The sequence below is a fragment of the Carlito syrichta genome, unplaced genomic scaffold, assembly GCF_000164805.1.
Source record: "Carlito syrichta isolate Samal-C Ts95f unplaced genomic scaffold, Tarsius_syrichta-2.0.1 Scaffold313233, whole genome shotgun sequence".
Lineage (NCBI taxonomy): Eukaryota > Metazoa > Chordata > Mammalia > Primates > Tarsiidae > Carlito > Carlito syrichta.
The window spans coordinates 76,571-100,654 of record NW_007257329.1 but is presented as its reverse complement, the minus strand read 5'-3'; the positions used below and the strand labels follow the sequence as shown (position 1 = coordinate 100,654).

Genomic DNA, 24,084 nt, shown 5'->3' with positions numbered 1-24,084 from the left:
CCCCCCCCCGCCTCAGCGCCGCTGCCACCTCTGCCTCAGCAGCAGCAGCAGCAGCACCAGACTCCGCACGGCCTTCAGAGCCACAACAACCTTCACTTCCGCCTCCCGGCCGCCGCCGCTGACCGGCGGGGTCACGCATGCGCACACGATCGCGCGCTGCGATTGGATGGCGCTGCTCGGGGTGGGCCCGCGCCCTTCCGGACGGGATCTCGGAGAGGTCGGAGAGGAAGGACGTCGTCGGGACTGCTGGCGCGGGCCCCCCGGCTTAGGCTGCGCGGTGGGTTTGCGCCCAGGCTCGAGTTAACCTGTGCTTGCCCGGGAGGCCTCGTCCCAACCCACCTCGGCTGACGGTGCAGGGCCCCTGGCCCCGCGAGGTCTCCGAAGTGTTCGAGGAACCTGGGCTGTGTAGAGCTTGTGCCTCGTTGGTTGTTTGATCCTTCGCTCTAACTCTAGGAAGGGTTGCTTTGTTTCAGCCCCACTTTACAGATAGGTACACTGAGGCTCAGAGAGCTGACGTTGCTTCTCAGCGCCCATAGGGAGTGCAGAGTCTATTAAGGTCGCGATGTGCTGGTTAACAGCTCAATACTGGAGATAGATCTGGGTTCTGCTCCTCACCCTATCGCTTCGCCGGTGCTTACGGAGAGTCTGGGCATTGTTGGGTTGCTTTGGATGCATTGGCAGATAAGATAAACACACTTCCTGCCCATATTATACAGCCGACCTTCATCACCAGTTGTGCAATCTTGAGTTAGTCATTGCACAAAGCTGGAATGAAGCTGGCCCGGTGGCTGACGCCTGTAGTCCCAGCACTTTGGGAGGCGGAGGCGAGAGGATTGCCTGAGCCCACGGGGTGGAGACCAGCTTGGGCATCTTGGCGAGATCTCGTCACTACAATAAACCAAAAAATTAGCCGGGCATGGTGGTGCCTGCCTGTAGTTTCAGCTGCTTGAAAAGCTGAGGCAGAAGGATCACCTCGAGGCTGCGGTGGCGGTGAGTGTGCCACTACACTCCACTCTGGACGAAGCAGTGAGACTCTGACTCAAAAAAAAGGGGGGGCGCAGAATGATATAATATCCTCCTACAGTTGTGAAGAGGAAGTGCAGTGATGTATACACAGATAACATTTGTGGTTCAGCGTTCTTTCAGTATGTCAGACTGACTTCAGCATATAGGTATTGAAAGCCACAGTCAGCCGGGCTCGGTGGCTCAGCCTGTAATCGCAGGCCTTTGGGAGCCTGAGGTGAGTGGATTGCCTGAGCTCACGGGTTCGAGACCCTCCTGGGCAACTTGGTGAGACCTCATCTCTACAATAAATCAAAAAATTAGCCGGACGTGGTAGTGCGCGCCTGTAGTTCCAGCTACTTGGAAGGCTGAGGCGGAAGGATGGCCGGGGCCCAGCAGGTCGAGGCTGCGGTGGCCGGGAGCGGCCACTGCACTCCAGTCTGGGCAACAGAGTGAGACTCCAACTCAAAAAAGAAAGAAAGAAAGCCAGTCAATGTATATAAGGCACATACATGACACGCTCTAGTTATACATAGTACATCCGGACATGTGTAGGCATATGGACTCAGTATGTATACAGAGCTTGTGACTATATGAAACATTTCAGTAAACCCTGTTTATATCAGGAGTTCTCAGCCTCTACACTATTAACATTTGAGATTCTGATTATACTTTGGGAGTGTGTGTGTGTCCTGCACATTGTAGGATGTTTAGAAGCATCCCATTACTCACTAGGTATCTGCACCTCTTCCCCGATGATGACAACAAAAATGTCTTCAGACATTGCCAAATATCCTTTTGGGGGCTGGGCTCAGTGGCTCAGCCTGTAATCCCAGCACATTGGGAGGCCGAGGTGAGAGGATTGCCTGAGCCCATGGGTCCGAGGGCAACTTGGTGAGACCTCATCTCTACAATAAATAAAAAATTAACCAGGCATGGTAGCACATGCCTGTAATTCTGGCTACTTGGAAGGCTGAGGCAGAAGGATCACCAGAGCCCAGCAGGTCGATGCTGGGGTGACCATGATTGTGCCACTGCACTCCTGCCTGGGCAACAGAGTGAGATGCCAACTCAAAAAAACCCCCAAAAAACAAATACCCTTTTGAGGTCAAAATCACTGATTTATGTGAAAGTACATAAGCCATACATACAGAATATAAGAATAAAATATATGAGACCCTCTATAAACTTAGTATATTACAGGAGTAGATAACATTTAAGGGTGTGCTAGGTACTAATTTAAGTGCTTTACATGCTTTGTTTCATGCAATGATAACAACTTTATGAGGCAGTTACTATAATTGTCCCTATTTTACAGAGGAGGAATCTGATACTCAGAGAGTGAGTAACTTGCTCAGGATTTCATACTTAGTAAGTGGCAGAGCTAGAATTTGAATCTAGGCAATCTGATACCAGAGCCAACACTCTTAATCGCTACCAAACAAATCATCACCTTAATGAATGACAACACACACAGTGTGTACATTTTCATGAGAACATTAAGTAGCAAATCTATATTATGTGAGTCTCATTCTGAGTGTCAGGGAAAAGACAAATATTCTTTTTTTTTTTTTTAGATTCAGAGGGTACACATGCGTATTACTTACTCAGTATTCTTTATGATAGATGCCAGTTCTAGAGAACTAGAATTGTTAGCTAAAACAAGTTGGGAATGTTACTGCTCTTTATGGCTGCCAACCACCAAACCTGTCCCCAGCTTTTTTTTCTTTTTCTTTTTCTTTTTTTGAGTTAGAGTCTCACTCTGCCACCCAGGCTGGAGTGCAGTGGCATAGTTGTGGCTACTACAGCCTCAACCTGCTGGACTCAGATGATCCTTCTGCTTCAGCTTTCTAAACCTTCTAAGTAGCTAAACCTTCCAAGGAACTACAAGTGTGCACTAGCACGCCCAACTATTTTTTAAAAATTTATTATAGAGATGAAGTTTTGCCAGGTTGCTCAGGCTGGTCTCCAACCCTGGGTTCAGGCCAGTCCTTTTGACTCCGCCTCTTGAGATGCTGGCATTACAGGTATAAGTCACCATGCCTGGCCCCAGCTTTTAAAAATTTTTTCTGGCACACCCAGTTTTTGCATCCTTCCAACTCATACTGAGCACCTGTGGTGTATCTAGAAACTACTAGGCCCCAGGTGTACTTATACCAAGATGAGTAAAACAGTCCTTGCCTTAAGGAGCATACAACTATAGGAGCAGATCAGCATGAAGGCGTTACTGTGTAATGGGGTAAGTGCTCTGCAGAGGCTGTGGAGGAGCAGTGGTAGTGAAAAAAAAAGTCCCACAGTTGGCCAGGAAAAAGAAAGAAAAGCTTCCATAGAGGAGGTCAAACTGAGGCTGTGATGTGAAAGTGAATGGAAATTCACCTGGCAGATAAAGCAGGGTAAGGTGTTCTAGTCAATGAGCACAGCAGGTGCCAAGGCCTGGGGTCTGAGAAATTACATCATTTTCTTGCGTTGAAAAGTGGCTAGAAAGAACAGCCAGTCATCTTTAGTTGAAGGAATAAGCAAGCTGCTTTGGGAGTATTGCCCAAGTATCCATTAGAGGAACTATGTAAAGGACAGTGTCCTTGATAAGGATTAAAGTTGGCCCTTCAGGCCTCAAAGGCATTTTTCGTCTGCTAAGCCTGCACACAAAATGTGTTGACACTTTCACAAGCCTATAAATAAATTTCTCTTTCTGTCATAAACTCTGGCCTTGGTATAGGAACTTGGTAAAACTGAAAATGCAAATCAAGCTTGAGATTTCAAATTTCCTTTTTTTTGAGTTGGAGTCTCACTCTGTCACCCAGACTGGAGTGCTGTGGCCGCTCCCAGCCACCGCAGCCTCAACCTGCTGGGCTCTGGCAATCTTTCCACCTCAGCCTTCCAAGAAGCCGGAATTACAGGCATGTACTACCATGCTCCACTGATTTTTTGATTTATTTTAGAGATGAGATCTCACTGCCCAGGCGGGTCTCAAACCTGTGGGCTGAGACAATCCACTCACCTCAGCCTCCCAAAGGTACAGGATTACAGGCTGAGCCACCAAGCCCAGCTAACATTTTAACTTTCAAAATGTACTCCTAAGGTCGGCAGATTTCCAATTACAGTCATGGTACTTGCGAGGGATTATTCCAGGACCTCCTGCTGATGATCTCAAATTCCTAATAGAGAATGGCGTGGTATTTGTATATATCTATGCACATCCTTCTTTAAGTCATCTCTCGGTTATTTGTAATACCTAACACAATGTAAATGCTATGTAAATTAGTTGTTATACTATATTTTAAATTTGTGTTTATTTTATTATTATTTTTTGAGTCAAAGTCTCACTCTGTCACCCAGGCTGGAGTGCAGTGGCTCACTCACAGCCACCCCAATCTCAACCAGCTGGGTTGAGGCTATCCTTCCACCTCAGCCTTCCAAGTAGCTACCATGCCTGGCTAATTTTTTGATATATTGTAGAAATGAGGTCTCACCAAGTTGCCCAGGCTGGTCCCGAACCCCTGGGTTCAGGCAATCCTCTCGCCTCGGCCTCCCAAAGTGCTGGAATTACATGCTTGAGCCACCTTGCCTGGCCTATTGTAATTTTTAATTGTTTTTTATTTTGAGTATTTTCAGTCACAATCGATTGGATCTGCAGATGCAGAACCTATAGATATAGAGGACTGACTGTGCATGAGATTGTATCTTTTTCAAGATTTACTGCTTAAGATTCCTTTCTTTCATTGCTTGTACAGGTTGAGTATCCCTCATCTGAAATGTTTGGGATCTAGCAATATTTCAGATTTTGGCTTTTTTGGAGTTTGGGATATTTGCATATACATTAAGCGATACTGTGGAGATGGGACACAAGTCTAAACATTAAATTCATTTATTTATTTGGTAGAGACAAACTCTCGCTATGTTGTCCAGGCTGGAGTGCAGTAGTATAGTCATAACTCACTGCAGTCTCAAACTCCTGGGCTCAAGTGATTCTCCCACCTCAGCTTCCCCGCTAGATGAGACTACAGGCATGCACCTCCATGCCTAACTTTTTTCTGTTTGTAGAATGGGGTCTTGCTATATTGCCCAGACTTTTTCTTGAACTCCTGGGCTGAAGAGATCCCCCCACTTTGGCCTCCCAAAGTGTTGGGATTACAGGCATGAGCCACCCCACCCAGACAAAATTCACTTATGTTTTATATACATCTTATATATATAGCTGGAGGGTAATTGTATACAACATTTTAAATAATTTTGTGGATGGAGCAAAGTTTGTGTTAAATACTTATGTGTGGGATATTCCACCTGTAGCATCAAGGTAGGGCTTAAAAAGTTTGGATTTTGGAGCATTTCAGATTTCAGATTTTCAGATTAGGTCTGCTCACCCCGTATAAGGTTGGAGTCCTCATGGCAGCACTGATATGACTTCCATGACCTCGTAGGCTGTCTTACCAACCTGATTTTTTTGTAAGTTGTTTTGCTCTCACCTGATTTTTGGTAAGCTTTTTAACTATAGAAATCTCATAGAAAAATTTAAATATTTTCATGAGGAAATAGACTGCCTTAATTCTTTGTTTCTTCCCCCCGGGTTTTTATTTTGGACTTACAGAAAAGCTGAAAGTACAGTGATCTCCCATATAGCTTTTATCTAGATTGACTATTAATATTTGGTCATATTTGGATTATCTCCATACAGGTATATATAGGTATGCATATATATGCACGTGTGTGTGTGTGTATGTTGTGTATGGTTTTTTTTTTTCCTGAACCTTTTGAAAAGTAAGTTTAGAAAAGAACCAATGGGGAACAGTCAGGCCATTGCAATGATCTGTAAGTAGAGATGGGGGTGTTTTGTGGTGTGATAGTGTCATCATAAGTGCTAGGAGATCTTGGGAGTATACAGAAGAGACTCCTAATCAGTCTTTTCTGGTAGCCAGAAGAGATTTCATGAAGACAATGACAAGTAATCTACAACCCAAAGAACCATTTGTAATTGGCCCAGCAACAGGGGTGAGACAGTATTCAGGCCAAAGGAACAGTATATGCAAGGCCTGGCAGCATCAGAAGAAAATCACATGTTTGAGGAAATTGCATGTTGATGTGCATTTCCAGATCATCCAGGTCATGGTCAAAAAAAACAAGAGTTGCCACAAAAAGTCAGAAGCAGATCTCAGAGGTCTTTTAAGCTGGTTTTAATAACTGATAATTTATTTTGAAGGCAAATGGGGAGCCACTGAAGGTTTTAAATGGGGATAAGATGTGATCAGACTTGCAGTTTTGAAAGATTACTCTAACTGAAGAGAGAAGAAAGAATTGGAGGGCGGTTTGAGAAGAGGCAGAGGAGCCACTTAAGAGTCATGGGCAAGCCGGGTTCGGTGGCTCAGCCTGTAATCCCGCACCTTTGGGAGGCTGAGGTGAGTGGATTGCCTGAGCCCGTGGGTTCGAGACCCGCCTGGGCAACTTGGCGAGACCTCATCTCTACAATAAATCAAAAAATCAGCCGGGCCTGGTAGCGCATGCCTGTAATTCCGGCTACTCGGAAGGTTGAGGTGGAAGGATCGCCGGAGCCCAGCGGGTTGAAGCTGCAGTGGCCGGGAGTGGCCACTGCACTCCAGTCTGAGCGACAGAGTGAGACTCCAACTCAAAAAAAAATTAAAAAAGAGTCATGGGCAAGATGGCAGCAGTGAGTGGAAGGAGGCAGATGGAGGTTTTCAGAAGGAAGGGTCGACATCACGGAACAACTGATGGTGAGGTGACTGGTCAAGGTTGTGGAAAGTCAGGGGTGAATCCCTGTTTTCTAGCAAGGGCAGCTGGGTGATTGATGGAGCCTTTTGTGAGTAGTCAGTAGAGAAGAGACACCAAGGTCAGCTGTAGGTGAGGTTTGAAGGGTTTGTTGGAGACCAGTGGGAGGTGTCTGGCCATCTTCCCTGAGCTTTGGGAGGCCCTGGATTGGAGGCAGTGAAGGCCAGCTGTGCCCTGTGTCCTTTCCCCACACAGCCTCAGCCTCAACATGGCCGTCAGGAGGCTTTTCCAGTCCTCGTGTCTCCAGTGGGCTCTGAGGGCAGCTTTCTTGAAACATGTCCGGTGCAGGACTTGGGGCACCTACCAGAGGACACATCATGGAGGCAGAGCCTACAGAGCTGTGATTTTTGACATGGGCGGAGTTCTCATTCCTTCTCCAGGCAGGGTGGCTGCAGGTAAGCTCTTCATTTTGTTCTCTTTCACTTTGGGGAGCTGGGGTGGAGCAGGAGAATGGAGGGTGGCAGAGGAGGCAGAGAGGAACATTTGGGCAGCAGTGTGTCCCAGTGCCCAGTGCTCTGGCTCTTGAATCAAATTCCAGGTACCACTAGTGGCTGAGTGTCTTGGGCAAATGATTCAGCTTCTCTAAGTCTTACTTTCTTCATCATTAAATTAGGGCTGGCTGGATACAGTGGCTCACGTCTATAATCCCAACACTGAAGTGGGAGAATCACTGGAGGTCAGAAGTTTGAGAGCAGCCTGGACAACATAGTGAGACCCCATCTCTACAAAAAAATGTTAAAACTTAGTTTGGTATGGTGGCGTGCACTGTAGTCCTAGCGACTTGGGAGGCTGAGGTGGCAGGATCACTTGAGCCTGGGAGTTCAAGGCTCCAGCACCACAACCCTCCAGCCTGGGCAACAGAGTGAGACCCTGTCTCTAAAAAATGAATAAATAAATAGGGCTAATAATAGTAAAAGTGCTCACCTCCTTGGGATTTGGGAGAAAGCACTTGCTTGGTGCAGTGAGTGCTCAGTACATCCTAAGTTCTCACCAAATGGTGTTCTGCTGTGATTCTTGCTGTGATTAGAATTGAGCTACCTTTCCCCGGGAGCTGTGCTACCTCTGATGCCTCGAACACAGAATGAAGTTCCCCTTTGATCACGACCTTCCTGTCTTCTGCCTCACTCCCTCGAGACCTGCTCCTGCACCTGCAAGGTCGGCCCTCTGGTCTCCTTGGCCCTTCTCTTTATCAGCCCCTCCCTGGTTTTAGTTCTTTCCTTACTCATTTAACTTATGTTAGATTTGTTTTGGCTTCCAGTGGTAGAAAATCTAACAAAACTGAACAAGGTGGAAGTTTATTTCTCTTGCACATAAAGGCCCAGGCATGTGGTCTAGGGCAGTGTGTGATGTGGCTCTGTGGTGTCAGGGGCTCTGGCTCTTTCTAGCATGTTGCTGTGCTGTGACTTCTCTTCATTTCCACTTTTCTTTTCTTTTCTTTCTTTATTTCTTTCTTTTAAAGACAGTCTTACTCTGTTACCTGGCTGGAGCAGTGGCACAGTCCTGGCTCACCGCAGCCTCCACCTCCTGGCCTTAAGTGATCCTCCCATCTCAGCCTCCCAAGTGACTGGTACGATAGGCACACACCACCAAACCCAGCTAATTTAAAAAATTTTTTTGTACAGACAAGGTCTCGCTGTGTTGCCTAGGCTGGTCTTGAACTCCTATGCTCAAGCGATCCTCCTGCCTCAGCCTCCTAAAGTGTGGGATTATAGGCGTGAGCTGCCGTGTTGGCCTCCACTTTCACCTCATGGTCTAGATAGCTGACCCCTCCTTTTGACCTTCTGTGGTGGCTGGTTGGCCAGTTCTTCATCTAAATCAACCCAAGCAGCCAGGCACAGTGATCCAAGCCTATAAGTCTCAAGAGTTTGAGACCAGCCAGGGCAACTTGGTGAGACCTCATCTTTACAATAAACAAAAAAATAAGCCAGGTGTGGTAGCACGTGCCTGTAGTTCCAGCTACATGGAAGGCTGAGGCAGAAGGATCACCTGAGCCCAGCAGGTCGAGGCTGCAGTGACTATGAGCGTGCCACTGCACTCCAGCCTGAGCAACAGAGTGAGACTTTGATTCAAATAAACCCAAGCACAGGCTTTTTTTTTTTTTGCCTGCATTTCTAGGCTTTCCAGCACTGCTGGAAAAATGACCCGACTGTGCAAACTGAGTACACATGTTGGTTTCTGAGCTCTAGCCGCAGCTGGGTCCTTGGCACTGTGCCAAAGCCTCTCTGCTCCACTACTTGTTCTCTTGCATTGACCTCATACTGTCTGTACCCCCAGCCTCCTCACCACCTTCAAAAACATAAAGATCAAGCCTGGACAACACAGTAAGACCCCATCTCTTCCAAAAAATATTTTTAAAAATTGGCCAGTGTGGTGACGCATGCCTATGGTAGTCCCAGCTACCTGGGAGGCTGAGTGGGAGGATCACTTGAGCCCTAGAGTTCAAGGCTATCCTGAGCCATGATCGCACACTTCACTCCAAGCTGGGCAACAGAGCAAGACCCTGGCTCTTGAAAAAAAAAAGAATGAATGAATGAAAGAAAAGAGAATATAGAGATTACTGGACAGATAGCGTCTCAACTTTCTCCAGAAAATCGTGAGAGCCAATTTCCTTCTCTCCGTTCTACTGCCTCTACCCTGTCTTCTCTCACCTGAGTGATGGCATCAGCCTTCTAACTTTCTTCCTGTCTCTGGTCCTCTGGGTTTTGCACGTCCCCTCCCCCTGCCAGCCCCAGATTTATGTTTCTACAACATAGATTTGTTCCTTCCCCACCCTGCTGTAAAGCCTTGAATGCCTGCACGTTGTCCCTTAGACTAGGCTGGAAGCATTCACCTGGCATTCAGGGCCTTCATAGTTCCAGCTTTCCTGTCTATGTGTCATACCATTTTCGATGGGTGCCCAAAGCTCCCTGCCGTGGACTGCCTGATGCTCTCCAGCCTCGCCAGACACATGGACACACCTGTGCCTGTGCCAGTTCCTTTTCCTCTGCAGGTGATCATCCTTCCCTGCCTCCCTGCCTGCTCCAATCCTGTTCTTTCTTTTAATGGCATGTCTAAGGGCATGTTGTTCGGCACAGCGCCTGGGATCTTTGGAGCACTCGGCAGGTCTCATGATGTTATTATTATTTGCAAGACTCCTCTTCTGTTAAGCCTCCTCCAGCCTCATCCCCGGACACAGTGTTCCCAAATAGCACCTTCTTGTGTCAGGTTAACCTTTATTGAGGTGTTTTAGTTTACAGTAGGATGTGTTCATGCCTCCTGTGTGGGACTCTTTGATTCCAGGACCCCAGATCTGGGATTTCTTTACCCTGCTGTTGGCTGGCTCAGTTTTACAGAAAGTGTTTGATGGTTGGGTGAATGGACAAAATAGCCATACCTTCTACTTTCTCTTTGTTTTTTGCTGGACTGAAGCTTCTAATATTATTTATTTCAAATGAACCATATCAAGGGTCACTTGATAAGGAAATATTGGAATTAAGATATCTTGAAATACCATATTCTGGTTTTAGGGTTTTTTTTTTTCTAAGATGTAGTTTTGTTCAGGCTGAAGTGCAATGTTGTAATCATAGCTCACTGCAACCTCAAACTGTGCTCAAGCGATCCTTCTGCCTCAGCCTCCCAAGTAACTGGTACTATAGATGCACATCATCATGCTTGACTGATTTTTTAAAATTGTTTTTTAGAGATGGGATGTCACTGTATTGCCCACTCTGGTTTCTAACTTCTGATCTCAAGCAATTCTCCCTTCTTTGGCTTCCCAAAGTGCTAGGATTACAGGTGTGAGCCACTATGCCCAGCTGTTTTTAAAAAATCAAATACCATACTCTTAATATATATTTTTATTACATTTAAGCCAGGGGTCAGCCAAATATGCCCTGTAGACCAAATCCAGTCTGCTGCCTATGTCTCTGTGGCACATTAGCCAAGAGTGACTTTTTTTTCTTCAAGTCAGAGTCTCACTCTGTCACCCAGGCTGGAGTGCAGTGGCACGCTCACGGCCACTGTAGCCTGAACCTGCTGGGCTCAGGCGTTCCTTCTGCCTCAGCCTTCCAAGTAGCTGGAACTATAGGTGCATGCTACTACGCCCGGCTAATTTTTTTATTTATTGTAGAGACAAGGTCTCACCAAGTTGCTCAGGCTGGTCTCGAACCCCGGGGCTCAGGCATTCAAGAATAACTTTTATGCTTTGGAATATGTAACTGAAAACAACCAAAACAAGAATAATATTTTGTGGCATGTGAAGATTATATAAAATTCAAATTCCAATGCCCATAACAATGAAGCTGTTTTGGGACACAGGCCTGTCCACTTGTTTACACATGGCCCATGCTTTTGTTTATATATTACATGTTTTTGTTTACATAGTGACCCATGCTGCTTTTGCCTTATAACAGCAGAGTTGAGCAGCTTTCCCAGGGTCCTTAGTGCCCTCACAACCTGAAATATTTACTGCCTGGTCGTTTTCCGAGAAGCTTGCTGACTCTAAAATTAGTACACACAACAAAAACTCAGCCCAAACACCTTAGCATTATATTCAGAGTACAATGATGTGATCAGACTTTTTCATTTTTGTGGATGAAAATTCCATTTCTGTGCTTTTTCCCTGTTATTTTAATATTCATTTTCCTAATTGTCAGTGAGGTTGAGCCCCCTTTTTCTTTTTCTTCTTCTTTTTTTGAGTGGAGTCTCACTCCGTCACCCAGATTGGAGTACAGTGGCACACTCCCGGCCACCGCAGCCTCGACCTGCTGGGCTTCAGCGATCCTTCTACCTCAGCCTTCCAAGTGGACGGAACTACAGGTGCATGCTACCTGTACACCCGGCTAATTTTTGATTTATTGTAGAGACAGGTCTCGCCAAGTTGTCCAGGCGGGTCTCGAACCCGTGGACTTAGGCAATTCACTCACCTCAGCCTCCCAAAGCGCAGGATTACAGTCTGAGCCACTGAGCCTGGCCAAGCCCCCTTTTTCTTTGTGTATTCTTAGTCATTCAGTTTTCTTTTTCTGTGAATTTCTCATTTTCCTTATTGATTTGTGGTAATTACCTTTTGTCTATTATATCACTTGCAAATATTTTTTCCTCTTTTGTGTCTTTTGATTGTATTTATAATGTTTTTGCCACACCAAAGAGTTTTTTTCTTTTCATTTTATTTTATTTTAGAGATGTAGAGTACATGTGAGGGTTTACTACATAAATAAATTGCATGCAGGTGAGATTTGAGCTTCTAGCAGTCCCTCTCTCTTTTTTTTCTATTTCCCTGATCCACACAAAAGTTTTCATTTTTGATGTTGTCAAAATCATCTGTGCTTTTGGGTTGGACGCAGTGACTCATGCCTGTAATGCCAGCTCTTCAGGAGGCCAAAGTGAGATGATTTCTTGAGCCCAGGAGTTCAAGACCAGCCTAGGCAATATAGCAAGACTTGGTTTCTACAAATAATTTTTATTTATTTATTTATTTATTGAGTTGGAGTCTCACTCTGTTGCCCAAGCTGGAATACATTGGCGTGCTCATGGTTATTGCAGCCTCAACCTGCTGGGCTCAGTTGACCCTTCCACCTCACCCTTCCAAGTAGTTGGAACCACAGACACGTGCCACCACACCCAACTAATTTTTTAAAAAATTTATTATAGAGCTGAGGTCTCACCAAGTTGCCCAAGTTTGTCTTGAACCCCTGGACTCAGGCAATCCTCTCGCCTCTGCCTCCCAAAGTGCTGGGATTGTAGGCATGAACCACCGCACCCAGCTACAAATAATTTTTTAGAACAGCTGAGTGTGGTGGCACATGCCTGTAGTTCCAGCTGTTTGGGAGACTGAGGTAGAAGAATCTCCTGAGCCGAAGAGGTCGAGGCTGGTGAGCTGTGTTTGTACCACTGCACTCCAACCGAGTGAGACTTTAACTCAAGGAAAAAAAAAAAAGGAAGGGGACAGATTTGACCCCCGAGCCATATTTTGCTGACCTTGGTCACGTTTATAGTTTAACATCTTTGTGGTATTCTGTTACAGGTATATACCATATGATTTAACGAGCTCTTTATTAATATACATTTAATTTTTTTCCTTTTTTTTTTGAGTTGGAGTCTCACTCCATCGCCCAGGCTAGAGTGCAGTGGCATGCAGGCTCACAGCCACCCTAGTATCAATCTGCTGGGCTCTGGGGCGATCCTTCCACCTTAGCCTTACAAGTAACCAGAACTACAGGCATACACTACCATGCTTGGCTAATTTAAAAAAAAATTTTTTTTTTTTTGAGTTGGAGTCTCACTCTGTTGCCCAGACTGGAGTGCAGTGGCCACTCCCAGCCACCGCAGCCTCGACCTGCTGCGGTCCGGCGATCCTTCCGCCTCAGCCTTCCAAGTAGCTGGAACTACAGGCGCATGCTACCACGCCCAGCAGATTTTTGATTTATTGTAGAGATGAAGTCTCACCAAGTTTCCCAGGTGGGTCTCGAACCCGCAGGCTCAGGCTATCCACTCACCTCAGCCTCCCAAAGGCGCGGGATTACAGGCTGAGCCACCGAGCCCGGCTAGTGTTTTCTTCTTTTAACTATGATTTTTTTTTTTTTTTTTTTTTGAGTTGGAGTCTCACTCTGTCGCCCAAACTGGAGTGCAGAGGCACACTCCCGGCCACCGCAGCCTTGACCTGCTGGGCTCCGGCGATCCTTCCGCCTCAGCCTTCCAAGTAGATGGAACTACAGGCGTGCGCTACCACACCCGGCTAATTTTTTTGATTTATTGTAGAGATGAGGTCTCGCCAAGTTGCCTAGGTGGGTCTCGAACCCGCAGGCTCAGGCAATTCACTCACCTCGGCCTCCCAAAGCACGGGATTACAGACTGAGCCTCTGAGCCTGGCCTAAAAAATATTTTATTGTAGAGATGAAATCTCACCAAGTTGCCTGGGTTGGTCTCGAACCCGCGGGCTCAGGCAATCCACTCATCTTGGCCTCCCAAAGTGCTGGGATTGTAGTCTGAGCCACCACGCCCGGCCTACATTTAAATTTCTAGTTCTTTTATCTTCTGGCAATTCTGCACAAACAGCTTTGTACATAATCTTTGGTTCCTTTTGTAAATATCCATGCAAAAGGAATTCCTAGAAGTAGAATTGCTACATCAACATATGTGCATTTAAAATCTGGACAGCAGTTCCCAAATTGTTCTCTGCAGTGTTGCGCTGTTTCCACTCCACCCTTGCCTGCTTGCCAACTCTGGGCTAGGAAGGATACTGTGCACTTTAGATGTGCTCCCAAACTAAATTATTATTTTGTGGATTGAGTTTTAGAAGTCTTGCTGTTCTCAAAGGACGTACACCAAGCTGTTAACATTGGCTATTCCTGAAGAATGGGACTGCTTGTCATTTCACCTTCTTTTTTACATCTTTCTATGGTGTCTGTACACAGGTACTACTTTCTCAGAAAAAAAATAAAAGTGTTTTCATTTCAAAACAAAAAAGCAGCCGGGCTCAGTGGCTCAGCCTGTAATCTCGTGCCTTTGGGAGGCTGAGGTGAGTGGATTGCCTGAACCTGTGGGTTCGAGACCCGCCTGGGCAACTTGGCGAGACCTCATCTCTACAATAAATCAAAAATTAGCTGGGCGTGGTAGCGCGCGCCTGTAGTTCCAGCTACTTGGAAGGCTGAGGTGGAAGGATCGCTGGAGCCCAGCAGGTCAAGGCTGCAGTGGCCAGGAGCGGCCATTGCACTCCAGTCTGGGCGACAGATTGAGAATCCAACTCAAAAAAAACCCAAAAAGCAAAAAAGATACGTACAATGTATCTCATACCTTAGATATATAATTATAAATGCTACATGTCTAGATTTGCCCCCAGCAGTTGTGTTATAGAAAGAAAAAACAAGTTCACATGAGGAAAAACAACCCTTATCCAAATGTTCCCAGTATCACACAGATGCTGATTCAGTCACTGTCTTAGCTGTTTGCGGAGAGAAATTTTCTTCTTTATTCCATGAAGATAGCAGCCCCCAAGTGAACGTTTCAGAGTACCAGCTATGCTGCTGTAAAGGATTACTGGAACTTTCAAAATGAAGGGCTTCTTTTGGGGTGTTGTCAGGATTTGGTTTATTCCTTTATGCGCTTCCTTAGCGTATGCCAGGGCTGTGTAAGTGACCTAATGTATGCGACCCAGCTAATATGAGCCCAAGGAGGGAATTTCATGCAGCGTCCAGAGTCATGTCAAGCAAGTGCTAAGGACCTGCTGCTTACAGCCGTGTGTTCTCTTCATACACATTAGTGTTGCTCCCCCTTTGGAAGTCTAAGGCAGAGATTTTTTGCATTTCATGAATTTCTCCGAATTCCATATAGCTTCTACTCTGGCACCACAGTGATGCCATGGGAACTAGTGTGGTAATTCCCCTGAGCTCCCCACATCCAGCCATTTGCTGATGAATTTCACTTTTGCACATTTTACTTCCTATAGAGTGGGAGGTACAGAACCATATCCCTTCGGGAACTGTATCAAGGGCCTTGTTAGAAGGTGGTGAAAATGGGCCCTGGATGAGATTTATGAGAGGAGAGATAACCATGGAGAATTTCCTCCAAGAATTTGGGAGACTTTGCTCTGAAATGGTGAGTGATAAACGTATCTGCATTTTCATATTATTCTTTTTGCCCTGAGTAGTCCTTGCAGCATTCATCCATATGTTGGTTAAACTGAAAATAAAGTGAAATCTGATAACCCATTATATGTTTCTAAGCTATTTCTCCCCTCCCTAGGTACTCAACTTTAAGTTTGTATATGAATAAGTGCAATTATGCTTTACTAAGTCTCTCCAGCAGGTCTTTTTTTTTTTTTTTTTACATTTACCAGTTTATTATAAAGAATATCATAAAGGATACAGATGAACAGCCAGCCAACAAGATACATGGGGCGGGTGCAGAGCTTCCATGCCCCTTCCGGGTCTACCACCCACAGTGTCTCCAGAAATCCAGCAACCGTGGAGCCACAACAGACATTAAAACAGGAGCTGTCTGTATTATGGCTTTGATCCAAAAGCTTATGTAAAGCAATGATATTGAGCATTTTCTCTGTACTATGCATTGTACTAGGCTGTTTATATTAACTCATGTAACCTTCATAATAACTCACTAAAATATCATTTAAAATATAATAGAAAGAAAAGTTCTACGGGTGGAAAGGGTGATGATTGCACAACGTGACTGTACTTAATGCCACTGTACTGTGTACTTGAAAATGGTTCAAATGGGCCAGGCACAGTGGCTCATGCCTATAATCCCAGCACTTTGGGAGGCTAAGACAGGAGAATTGTTTGAGCCCAGGAGTTCAAGACCCGCCTAGGCAACATAATGAGACCTTGTCTGTACAAAAAATTAAGATGAAAAAATTAACGGCTTGGTGGTGCCTGTAGTCCCAGCTGCTTGGGAGACTGAAGTAGAAGGCTCATCTGAGCCCAAGAGGTTGAGTCTGCAGTGAGTTGCGATGTGACACTGCACGCCAGCCTGGGTGACAGAGTGAGATCTCAAGTAAAAAAAAAAGATAATGGTGAATTTTGTGTTTTACATATTTTCTACAATTTATGTATATATTAAAATTGTGGGGAAAAAATTTTTTTGAGTTGGAGTCTCCCTCTGTCGCCCAGACTGGAGTGCAGTGGCATGATCACAGCCACTACAGCCTTACCTGCTGAGCTCAGTAGAGCCTTCTGCCTCGGCCTTCCAAGTAGCTGAAACCACAGGTGTGTACCATCACACCCTGCTATTTTTTTTTTCATTGTAGAGATGAGGTCTTGTCAAGTTGTCTAGGTTGGTCTCAAACCCTTGTGTTCAGGCAATCCTCTTGCCTCCACCTCCCAAAGTACTGGGATTATAGGCGTGAGCTACCGCACCCAGCAGAAAATTTTATATATATGTATAATATGTATACACACACACATAATAGTAAACATTGTGCTAAGTGAAAGAAGTCAATCAAAAAAGATCACATAATGTATGATTCCATTTATAGAAAATGTTCAGAACAGGCAAATCTTGTAGAGACTAGAAAGTAGATTTGTGGCTTCCAAGACTGAGCGTATTGGGGAAATGCTGATGAACATGGGTTTCTCTTTAGGATAATGAAAATGTTCCAAAATTGATTGTGGAGATGGTTGCACAATATTGTAAATATACCAAAAACCACTGAATTGTCCCCTTTTACGTAGGTAAATTGTATGGCTTGTGAATTATGCTTCAATAAAACTGTTATAAAATATGTGGGTGTGTGTGTGTGTGTATATATACATAAAATGGCAGACTTGCCTTTGTGGATTTTGAAACATGATAATATGAGTTTTCAAAACCCACACAGGTTGAATTAAAAAAAAAATTGACCAGAAACTAAAGTTCATAATGGCCATGCTGAGACAATACAAAATCATTAAATGCCTTCTGGATCATTAAAAATTAAATGGCATCTTTTAGAGTTTAATGTATTCTCTTATGGTTTTTTGGTTTTTTTTTTTTTGCAATTGGCAATCCATAAGCAGAATAAAGGACTCATTTAACTGCTCTATTGCTGTAAATAGCTCCATTTTCTAATCAGTGTAACTCTAATTCTAAGTCACTTTCTAAAGCCTCAGATGCAGAGTTCAGCACAGGGTGTGAGGAGATGATTTCTTTAGTTGTAAGCTGTTAGCCTGGGCTCTTATAACCAGCTAGCAGGAGAAAGCCAGGAATGAGGATGTTTTTCTATTGACCATGAGAGGCCCTCGCTCTTAATGATTGCTGTTCTCTGCCCTTCCCCATTCTTAGACACAGACCTCCGTGCCTGTGGACTCGTTTTTCTCTCTGCTGACCAGTGAGCGAGTTGCGAAGCAGTTCCCGGTGATGACTGAGGCCATAACTCATATTCGGGCTAAAGGTCTTCAGACTGCAGTCTTGAGCAATAATTTTTATCTCCCTAATGGGAAAAGCTTTCTGCCCCTGGACCGGAAGCAGTTTGATGTGGTAAGCTTGAACTGATTGTCCCATCCCAAGTACTAACCAGACCTGACCCTGCTTTGCTTCCGAGATCAGATGAGATTGGGCGTGTTCGGGATGGTGTGGCCGTAGACAGCTTGAGTTGATTCTGATTCAAAACATTGGGGCCAGGGCCTTTGCCCTTCAAGATGCAACATTAAACGCTGCCTTTTAGCAGGTCTAAAGCAAATGGGCTTCTTATTCAAACACTTGACCAAGTTAGGTTTAGATGCAGTAGGTTGAAAACAGCATCTGGGCACAGTAGTCTACATGCACCTGTAGTCCCAGCCACCCAGGAGGCTGAGGTGGTAGGATTGCCTGAACCCAAGAGTTAAAAGCTGCAGTGAGCTGTGATTGCGTTGTTGCATTCCAGCCTGGGTGACAAAGCGAGACCCTCACCCAGCTGGGATTGTAGGCATGAACCATGTGTCTAGGCTAAAACCTTTTTAATTTAATCTATATTTGGGTGAACACTGGCCTTGTTCCCACACTTCCTGGTTTGCCAAGAAGGTAATAGAAACCTTGAGCAGGCTCATGCCATCATGTGCAAAATAGGACAGAAAGAGAAGGCCAGAGATACTATCAAATAGATCTTTTTATTTTTTGAGTTGGAGTCTCACTCCTTCGCCCAGACTGGAGTACAGTAGCATGCTCCCAGCCACCGCAGCCTTGTCCTGCTGGGCTCCAGCGATCCTTCTACCTCAGCCTTCCAAGTAGCTGGAACTACAGGTGCACACTACCATGCCTGGCTAATTTTTGATTTATTGTAGAGACTAGGTCTCGCCAAGTTGCCCAGGTAGGTCTCGAACCCGCGGACTCAGGCAATCCACTCACCTCAGCCTCCCAAAGTGCTAGAACTACAGGCTGAGCCACCGAGCCTGACAAATAGATCTTAAGAATGTTTTCACTACCCCCAAGCAGAATTAACCTGCCTGTCAGAACTTGGCCCTAGCCGAGCTTGGTGGCTCAACCTGTAATCCCGCGCCTTTGGGAGGCTGAGGTGAGTGGATTGCCTGACCTGCGGGTTCGAGACCCGCCTGGGCAGCGAGTCCTCATCTCTACAATAAATCAAAAAAAAAAATCAGCCGGGCGTGGTAGCGCATGCCTGTAATTCCGGCTAGTCGGAAGGCTGAGGCGGAAGGATCGCCGTAGCCCAGCAGGTGAGGCCGCGGTGGCTGGGAGCGGCCACTGCGCTCCAGTCTGGGCGACCGAGTGAGACTCCAACTCAAAAAAAAAAAAAAAACTTGGCCTTGTTCTCCCCATGGTTCCTCCGCTTTCTCATCTCTTGTCTCAACTGGTACAGCTGTACTGCTTCCCTCCAGCATGATCCATCAATGGGTGTCTGAAATGCCCTGTGTCTCTGCTACCCACTATTGACATGTTCTTTAAGAGGAGCTGCTTTGTTTGCTTTTAGCACATTCACGTCCTTAGGACAGTGGTCCCCAACCTTTTTGTCATCAGGGACCAGTTTCTTGGAAGACAATTGTTCCGCCGACCCCAGGAAAATGGATAGTTTTGGAATGATTTGAGTGCCACACACTAATAGGGTTTTGGTATGAGTCTGCAAGTAATTGATTTATTATGGTCTCTGTGCAGTCACACCTCACTGCCAATTTTAATCTGTATTTATAGCCGCTCCCCAGCACCAGCATCACTGCCTCAGCTCCACCTCAGATCATCAGGCATTAGATTCTCATAAGGAGTGCGCAGCCTAGATCCTCACATGTACAGTTCACAGTAGAGTTTGTGTTCCTGTGAGAATCCAATGCCACCCCTGTTCTGACAGAAGATGGAGCTCAGCAGTAACACAAGCGATGGGGAGCAGCTATAAATACAGATAAAGCTTCCCTCGCTAGCCTGCTGCTCATTCCTGCTGTGTGTCCCGGTTCCTAACAGGCCATGGACCAACTTAGGAGACAAGGACAAGTTATTAGAATGGTACAGTTTATTCAGGACATGTATACCTGAAAAGGCAGTTCTCACCCAATCCAGAATGCACTTGTGGAAAAGAGGGATCTTTGGGTTTGTCCTTGGCCTTGAGTGCTTGGGTCATTCCAAGCAGTGAGTCCAAGATTAGTTCTATTCTTTGTATTGGTTATGGACCTATATGGCCACCTTGGGACCCCTTTATAGGAGATTAAATTCTGGGGAAAATATAAGATAACTTTCAGGGGGGGTCACTGGATCAGAGATCCAGGCACTGAGATAGCTTTTTCAAGGTCTACTGAACCTTCACCATCCCCCACCCCTGGTTCCAGATCAGATACATGGCAGGAGCAAGACTGTCAGGATGGAGGTTTCTTTGTCACTGATGGCCTCTGGTGTCTGCCCTCTCATGGAATTTCTGTCTAAATTGAGAATAGGTGGGTTTTTGAAACTCTGAAATAAACATTAAGGTCATGTTTATTTTGTACTAATAGCAATAAACAATACCTTCTTTCTGGGAAAAAAAAGTAAAATAATTTCCACAAAGTGAAATGTATGGCTTGTCTTCTGCTCTATGTAGAGAAAATATGTAACATTCTCAAAATACTTTGTGATTTTGGAACTCACTCAAGTTTCATTTAAGTTTCACAACAACTGCTGAGATAGGTGAGATGACTATTATTATTCCCATTTTATTCATGTTGAAACTAAGGCCCATTGTGGCTTTGCTAGTTTGCACATGGTCCCTGTGTCTGAAGCAGCACTTTGGTGTCCTGAATGTGCCTTCAGGTTGTAACCCAGTCTTTTGAAATCACTTGGTATAGGAAGCAACATCATTTCTATCCTAACACTCTTAAGTTACTTGTTATAATCAATCTCAACTGGCCTCCTTATGTTCTTCCATTCAAAAAGTTTACCAGCGTGCAGTGGGAGCTCCACCTTTAGAGACAGACCTCGCTCATTCCCCTTCCTCCTCAGATCGTGGAGTCCTGTCTGGAAGGTGTCTGTAAGCCAGACCCTAGGATCTACAAACTGTGCTTGGAGCGGCTTGGCCTGCAGCCCTCTGAGTCCATCTTTCTTGACGACCTTGGACCAAATCTAAAAACAGCTACCAGCCTTGGTATTCGCACCATCAAGGTAATATCAGTCTTTTCTGAACCCCTACTATGTATTGGGCACCAGTGCAAGCACTGTGGCAAAGTCTTTTGCTTTCTTAACACAAGAGAGTATTGTGAACTCTCAGGTTTTCTTTTTTTTGGAGACAGGGTTTTGCTATGTTGTCCAGGCTGGCCTTGAACTTCTGATCTCAAGTGATCCTCCCACCTCAGCCTCCCAAGTAGCTGGGATTATAGGCTTGAACCATCATGCCGATCTGTGTTGTGAACTCTTGACTGTTCTCTTCCCTGCAGATAGAAAATTCAGAGTGGCTAGGACAGTGGTGGGAAACTGATTTCTTTGACGGTTTCCTTCTAAAGCACTACCCTGGAGAACAGACAGGAGGAGAGGACAGGGCCAACTGGTGGTCCAAGTTCACTGTTTTCTCTGAAACCAGGTTAATGACCCCGAGACTGCAATAAAGGAATTAGAAGCTCTATTGGGATTTACGCTGAGAGTGGGTATTCCAAATATTCGTCCTGTGAGAAAAACAATGGAAATTCCACAAGATTCCTTGGAAAAGTACCTCAGAGACTCACTGGGGATCCAGGCAACAGGTATGTAAGTTTCTGCATTTTGGTGACTCTCTCCAAGGCTAGTCTTTCATGCTGGTTCTCACTTCCAAACCCTAATGGAATAGGCCAGAGACAGGCAACATGGTGAGGAAGATAGCCTTTGGGTCCTCAAAAGTGTGCTTACCCCTCTCTTGCACCTGACAGCAGTTACCTGCAAACAGTTTTTTCAAGGAGGGGCAGAACTTGGGCACTGCAATATGTACTCAGGGACATTTGAAGTTTCTAGTTTTGAGGGAATGGCCTGTTTTGTGAAAGGTGACTTAAAAGTTGCATGATTTGAAAATGCGACAAGTTGTCTTCTTCTCTTCAAAGTTCCCTCTCTCATTCTTCACATTCCACCCTCAGAAAAGCAGGTGCCTTGTGAGCTTTTGAAGATGTTTCTACCAGGTGGTAAAGTTTTGCCTCACACACTTGAAGGCTTTTCTGTATGGAGGTTCATGCTGTGAGGTTTTCAAGTGATTTGATTCTTGGTAGTGTCTCTGAAAGCTGAGGGGCCCATTCTGGCCAGGCTGACAGACTCGGGCAGACTCCCCTTGCTCTTCTGACCAAGTGGGTAAATCTACGCCCAGAGCCCAGCTCCTTCTGAAGCAGAGGGTTAATTAGGTTTACCTCAGCCAGGAGCCTGCAGGAGAGCTACAGAATCCAGCCTGGTGGAGTGGGAAACTGCATCTTACGAAAGCAGCTTCAGCTGAAGCTGAAGACCTCTGCATAGCTCCTTTCAGCTGTCAACGTCAGTGTCAGCCTTTGGGACACGCAAGGGTACCTTTCATCCCTAGGCTTAAAGCATTCTACTGGGCAAGATGGGTTGCCATGACTGTGCTTGTGGTTGATAAACAGAGCAAAAATGTTTTGTTCATGAAGCAGGGCTTGGCAAGAAAGACAGAATCAGACACCCATACAAAGTGAGAAAATTACTTTGGTGTCAAGCGAGTGGTCTTTGCCAAGCTATGGCACCATGTGGCCCTGGACCCTTGCTGGCAAGTGTGCCTGGGACTAGGTCACTCCTAGGACCCAGCCAGGAGTTGCCTTCCTTGCACTGCATACCAAATGAGGATGTTTTGCATCCCATATGCAGAACTTATTAGAAAGAAAAAATGTCTGTCCAGACCTGTCCTCTAGATCTGGTTTGAGTTCTCTTTGTTTTCAAACCTGCAGGCTCATTGGAACTCCTTCAGTTTGACCACGGGCAGTCAAATCCAACTTACTACATCAGGCTGGCGAATCGTCAGCTGGTTCTGAGGAAGAAACCCCCGGGGATACTCCTTCCATTTGCCCATGCCATAGAGAGGGAGTTCAGGTAAGTTCTCAGGGTCCTGCTACAGTGCATAAGCTCAGCCCCAGAGCTGAAAAGTCGGGGCTTCCTGAAAGCACCCTGAGATGGTGAAAACTGCAATTATGAATCTCTGTTATTTCAAATAAGAGTGTGTAACCTAATTTTACAGGTTTGTAACCTATTTAAGTTTGTCTTCTCTTTTCTATACCTAAACCTGGAGACTAGGTTTTGGGTTTTTTTTTAACTTCTAGATGAAAAAGGCATTATTCTTATTTTTAGAAACAAGGTTTTACTGGAGTGCAGTGGTATGATCATAGCTCACTGCAACCTTGATCTCTTGAGTTCAAACAATCCTCCTGCCTCAGCCAAGAAGCTGGAGCTACAGCTGGCTAACCTTTTTTTTTTTTTTTTGGTGGAGATGGCGTCTCACTATGTTACCCAGGCTAAAAAAGGCACTATTGAGATGCTCTTTAGTCTTGTCCTTTAGTCTTAAAGACTTTGTACTGGCCAGGCACGGTAGCTCATGCCTGTAATCGCAGCACTTTTGGAGGCTGAGGCAGGAGGATTGCTTGAGCCCAGGCATTTGAGACCAGCCTAGGCAACATAGCGAGACCTCATCTCTAAAAAAAAATAAAACTTAGCCAGGCGCGGTAGTGCACGCCTATAGCTCCAGCTACTTGGAAGACTGAAGTGGAAAGATTATATGAGCCCAGGAGGTGGAGGTTACAGTGAGCCATGATTGTGCCACTGCTCTCAGTGCCTAGGTGACAGTGAGACTCCAGCTAAAAAAAAAAAGACTTTGTAGTAAATATTAGGATCTTTAAGCCCTTCAGTCTTAAATATATTAGTGGGCATGGTCAAAACACACGTGGCCATGAGTTTATAGTCACTGAATTTGGATGATAGGTGCATGAGAGTTCATCATACAAATCTCTCTACTTTTATCTGTGTTTGAAAGTTTCTGTGCTAAAATGTTTAAAAGAATAAATGTATTACAAATAGTCTGTTTTGCAAATAGAAAAATCTAAACATAGAGGGTCGAACAAAATTTGTTCCCAGTCTCTTGGAGAGTGAATGACAGAGCTGTGAAGCAACTCAAGAGAGGGACTGACTTCTGAAAGGTTTTCTCTTCCTTGTCTTCTCACTTCCAGCCTGATATGCTCTACGGAAAGAGAGTTGCAGAGAGTAATAAGGAGATATGATTTTAGCTCTTGGCTCTTCCTTCTTCCTGTTGCTTGCTGTCTCTCTTCTTGACTTTTTGGTTCCTGGAATCTGACTTCTCCAAGTGCTGCAGAGACTGCTGACTGGCGATTAAGAGACTTTAGGGGAGCCGGGCTCAGTGGCTCAGCCTGTAATCCCGCGCCTTTGGGAGGCTGAGGTGAGTGAATTGCCTGAGCCCGTGGGTTCGAGACCTAC

General features: G+C 45.4%; 1 protein-coding gene across 1 annotated transcript in view; it reads left to right on the top strand.

Annotated features, from left to right (window-relative positions):
- The first annotated feature begins 6,988 nt into the window (after positions 1-6,988).
- ACAD10 (acyl-CoA dehydrogenase family member 10) overlaps positions 6,989-24,084 on the top strand; it is a 54,406-nt gene continuing 37,310 nt past the window's right edge. The window contains exons 1-6 of the mRNA XM_008070253.2: positions 6,989-7,175; positions 15,203-15,351; positions 17,533-17,727; positions 20,644-20,802; positions 21,218-21,377; positions 22,551-22,692. Of these exons, the coding sequence (XP_008068444.1) occupies positions 6,989-7,175; positions 15,203-15,351; positions 17,533-17,727; positions 20,644-20,802; positions 21,218-21,377; positions 22,551-22,692 (992 nt within the window). The remainder of the gene's footprint in view (positions 7,176-15,202; positions 15,352-17,532; positions 17,728-20,643; positions 20,803-21,217; positions 21,378-22,550; positions 22,693-24,084) is intronic.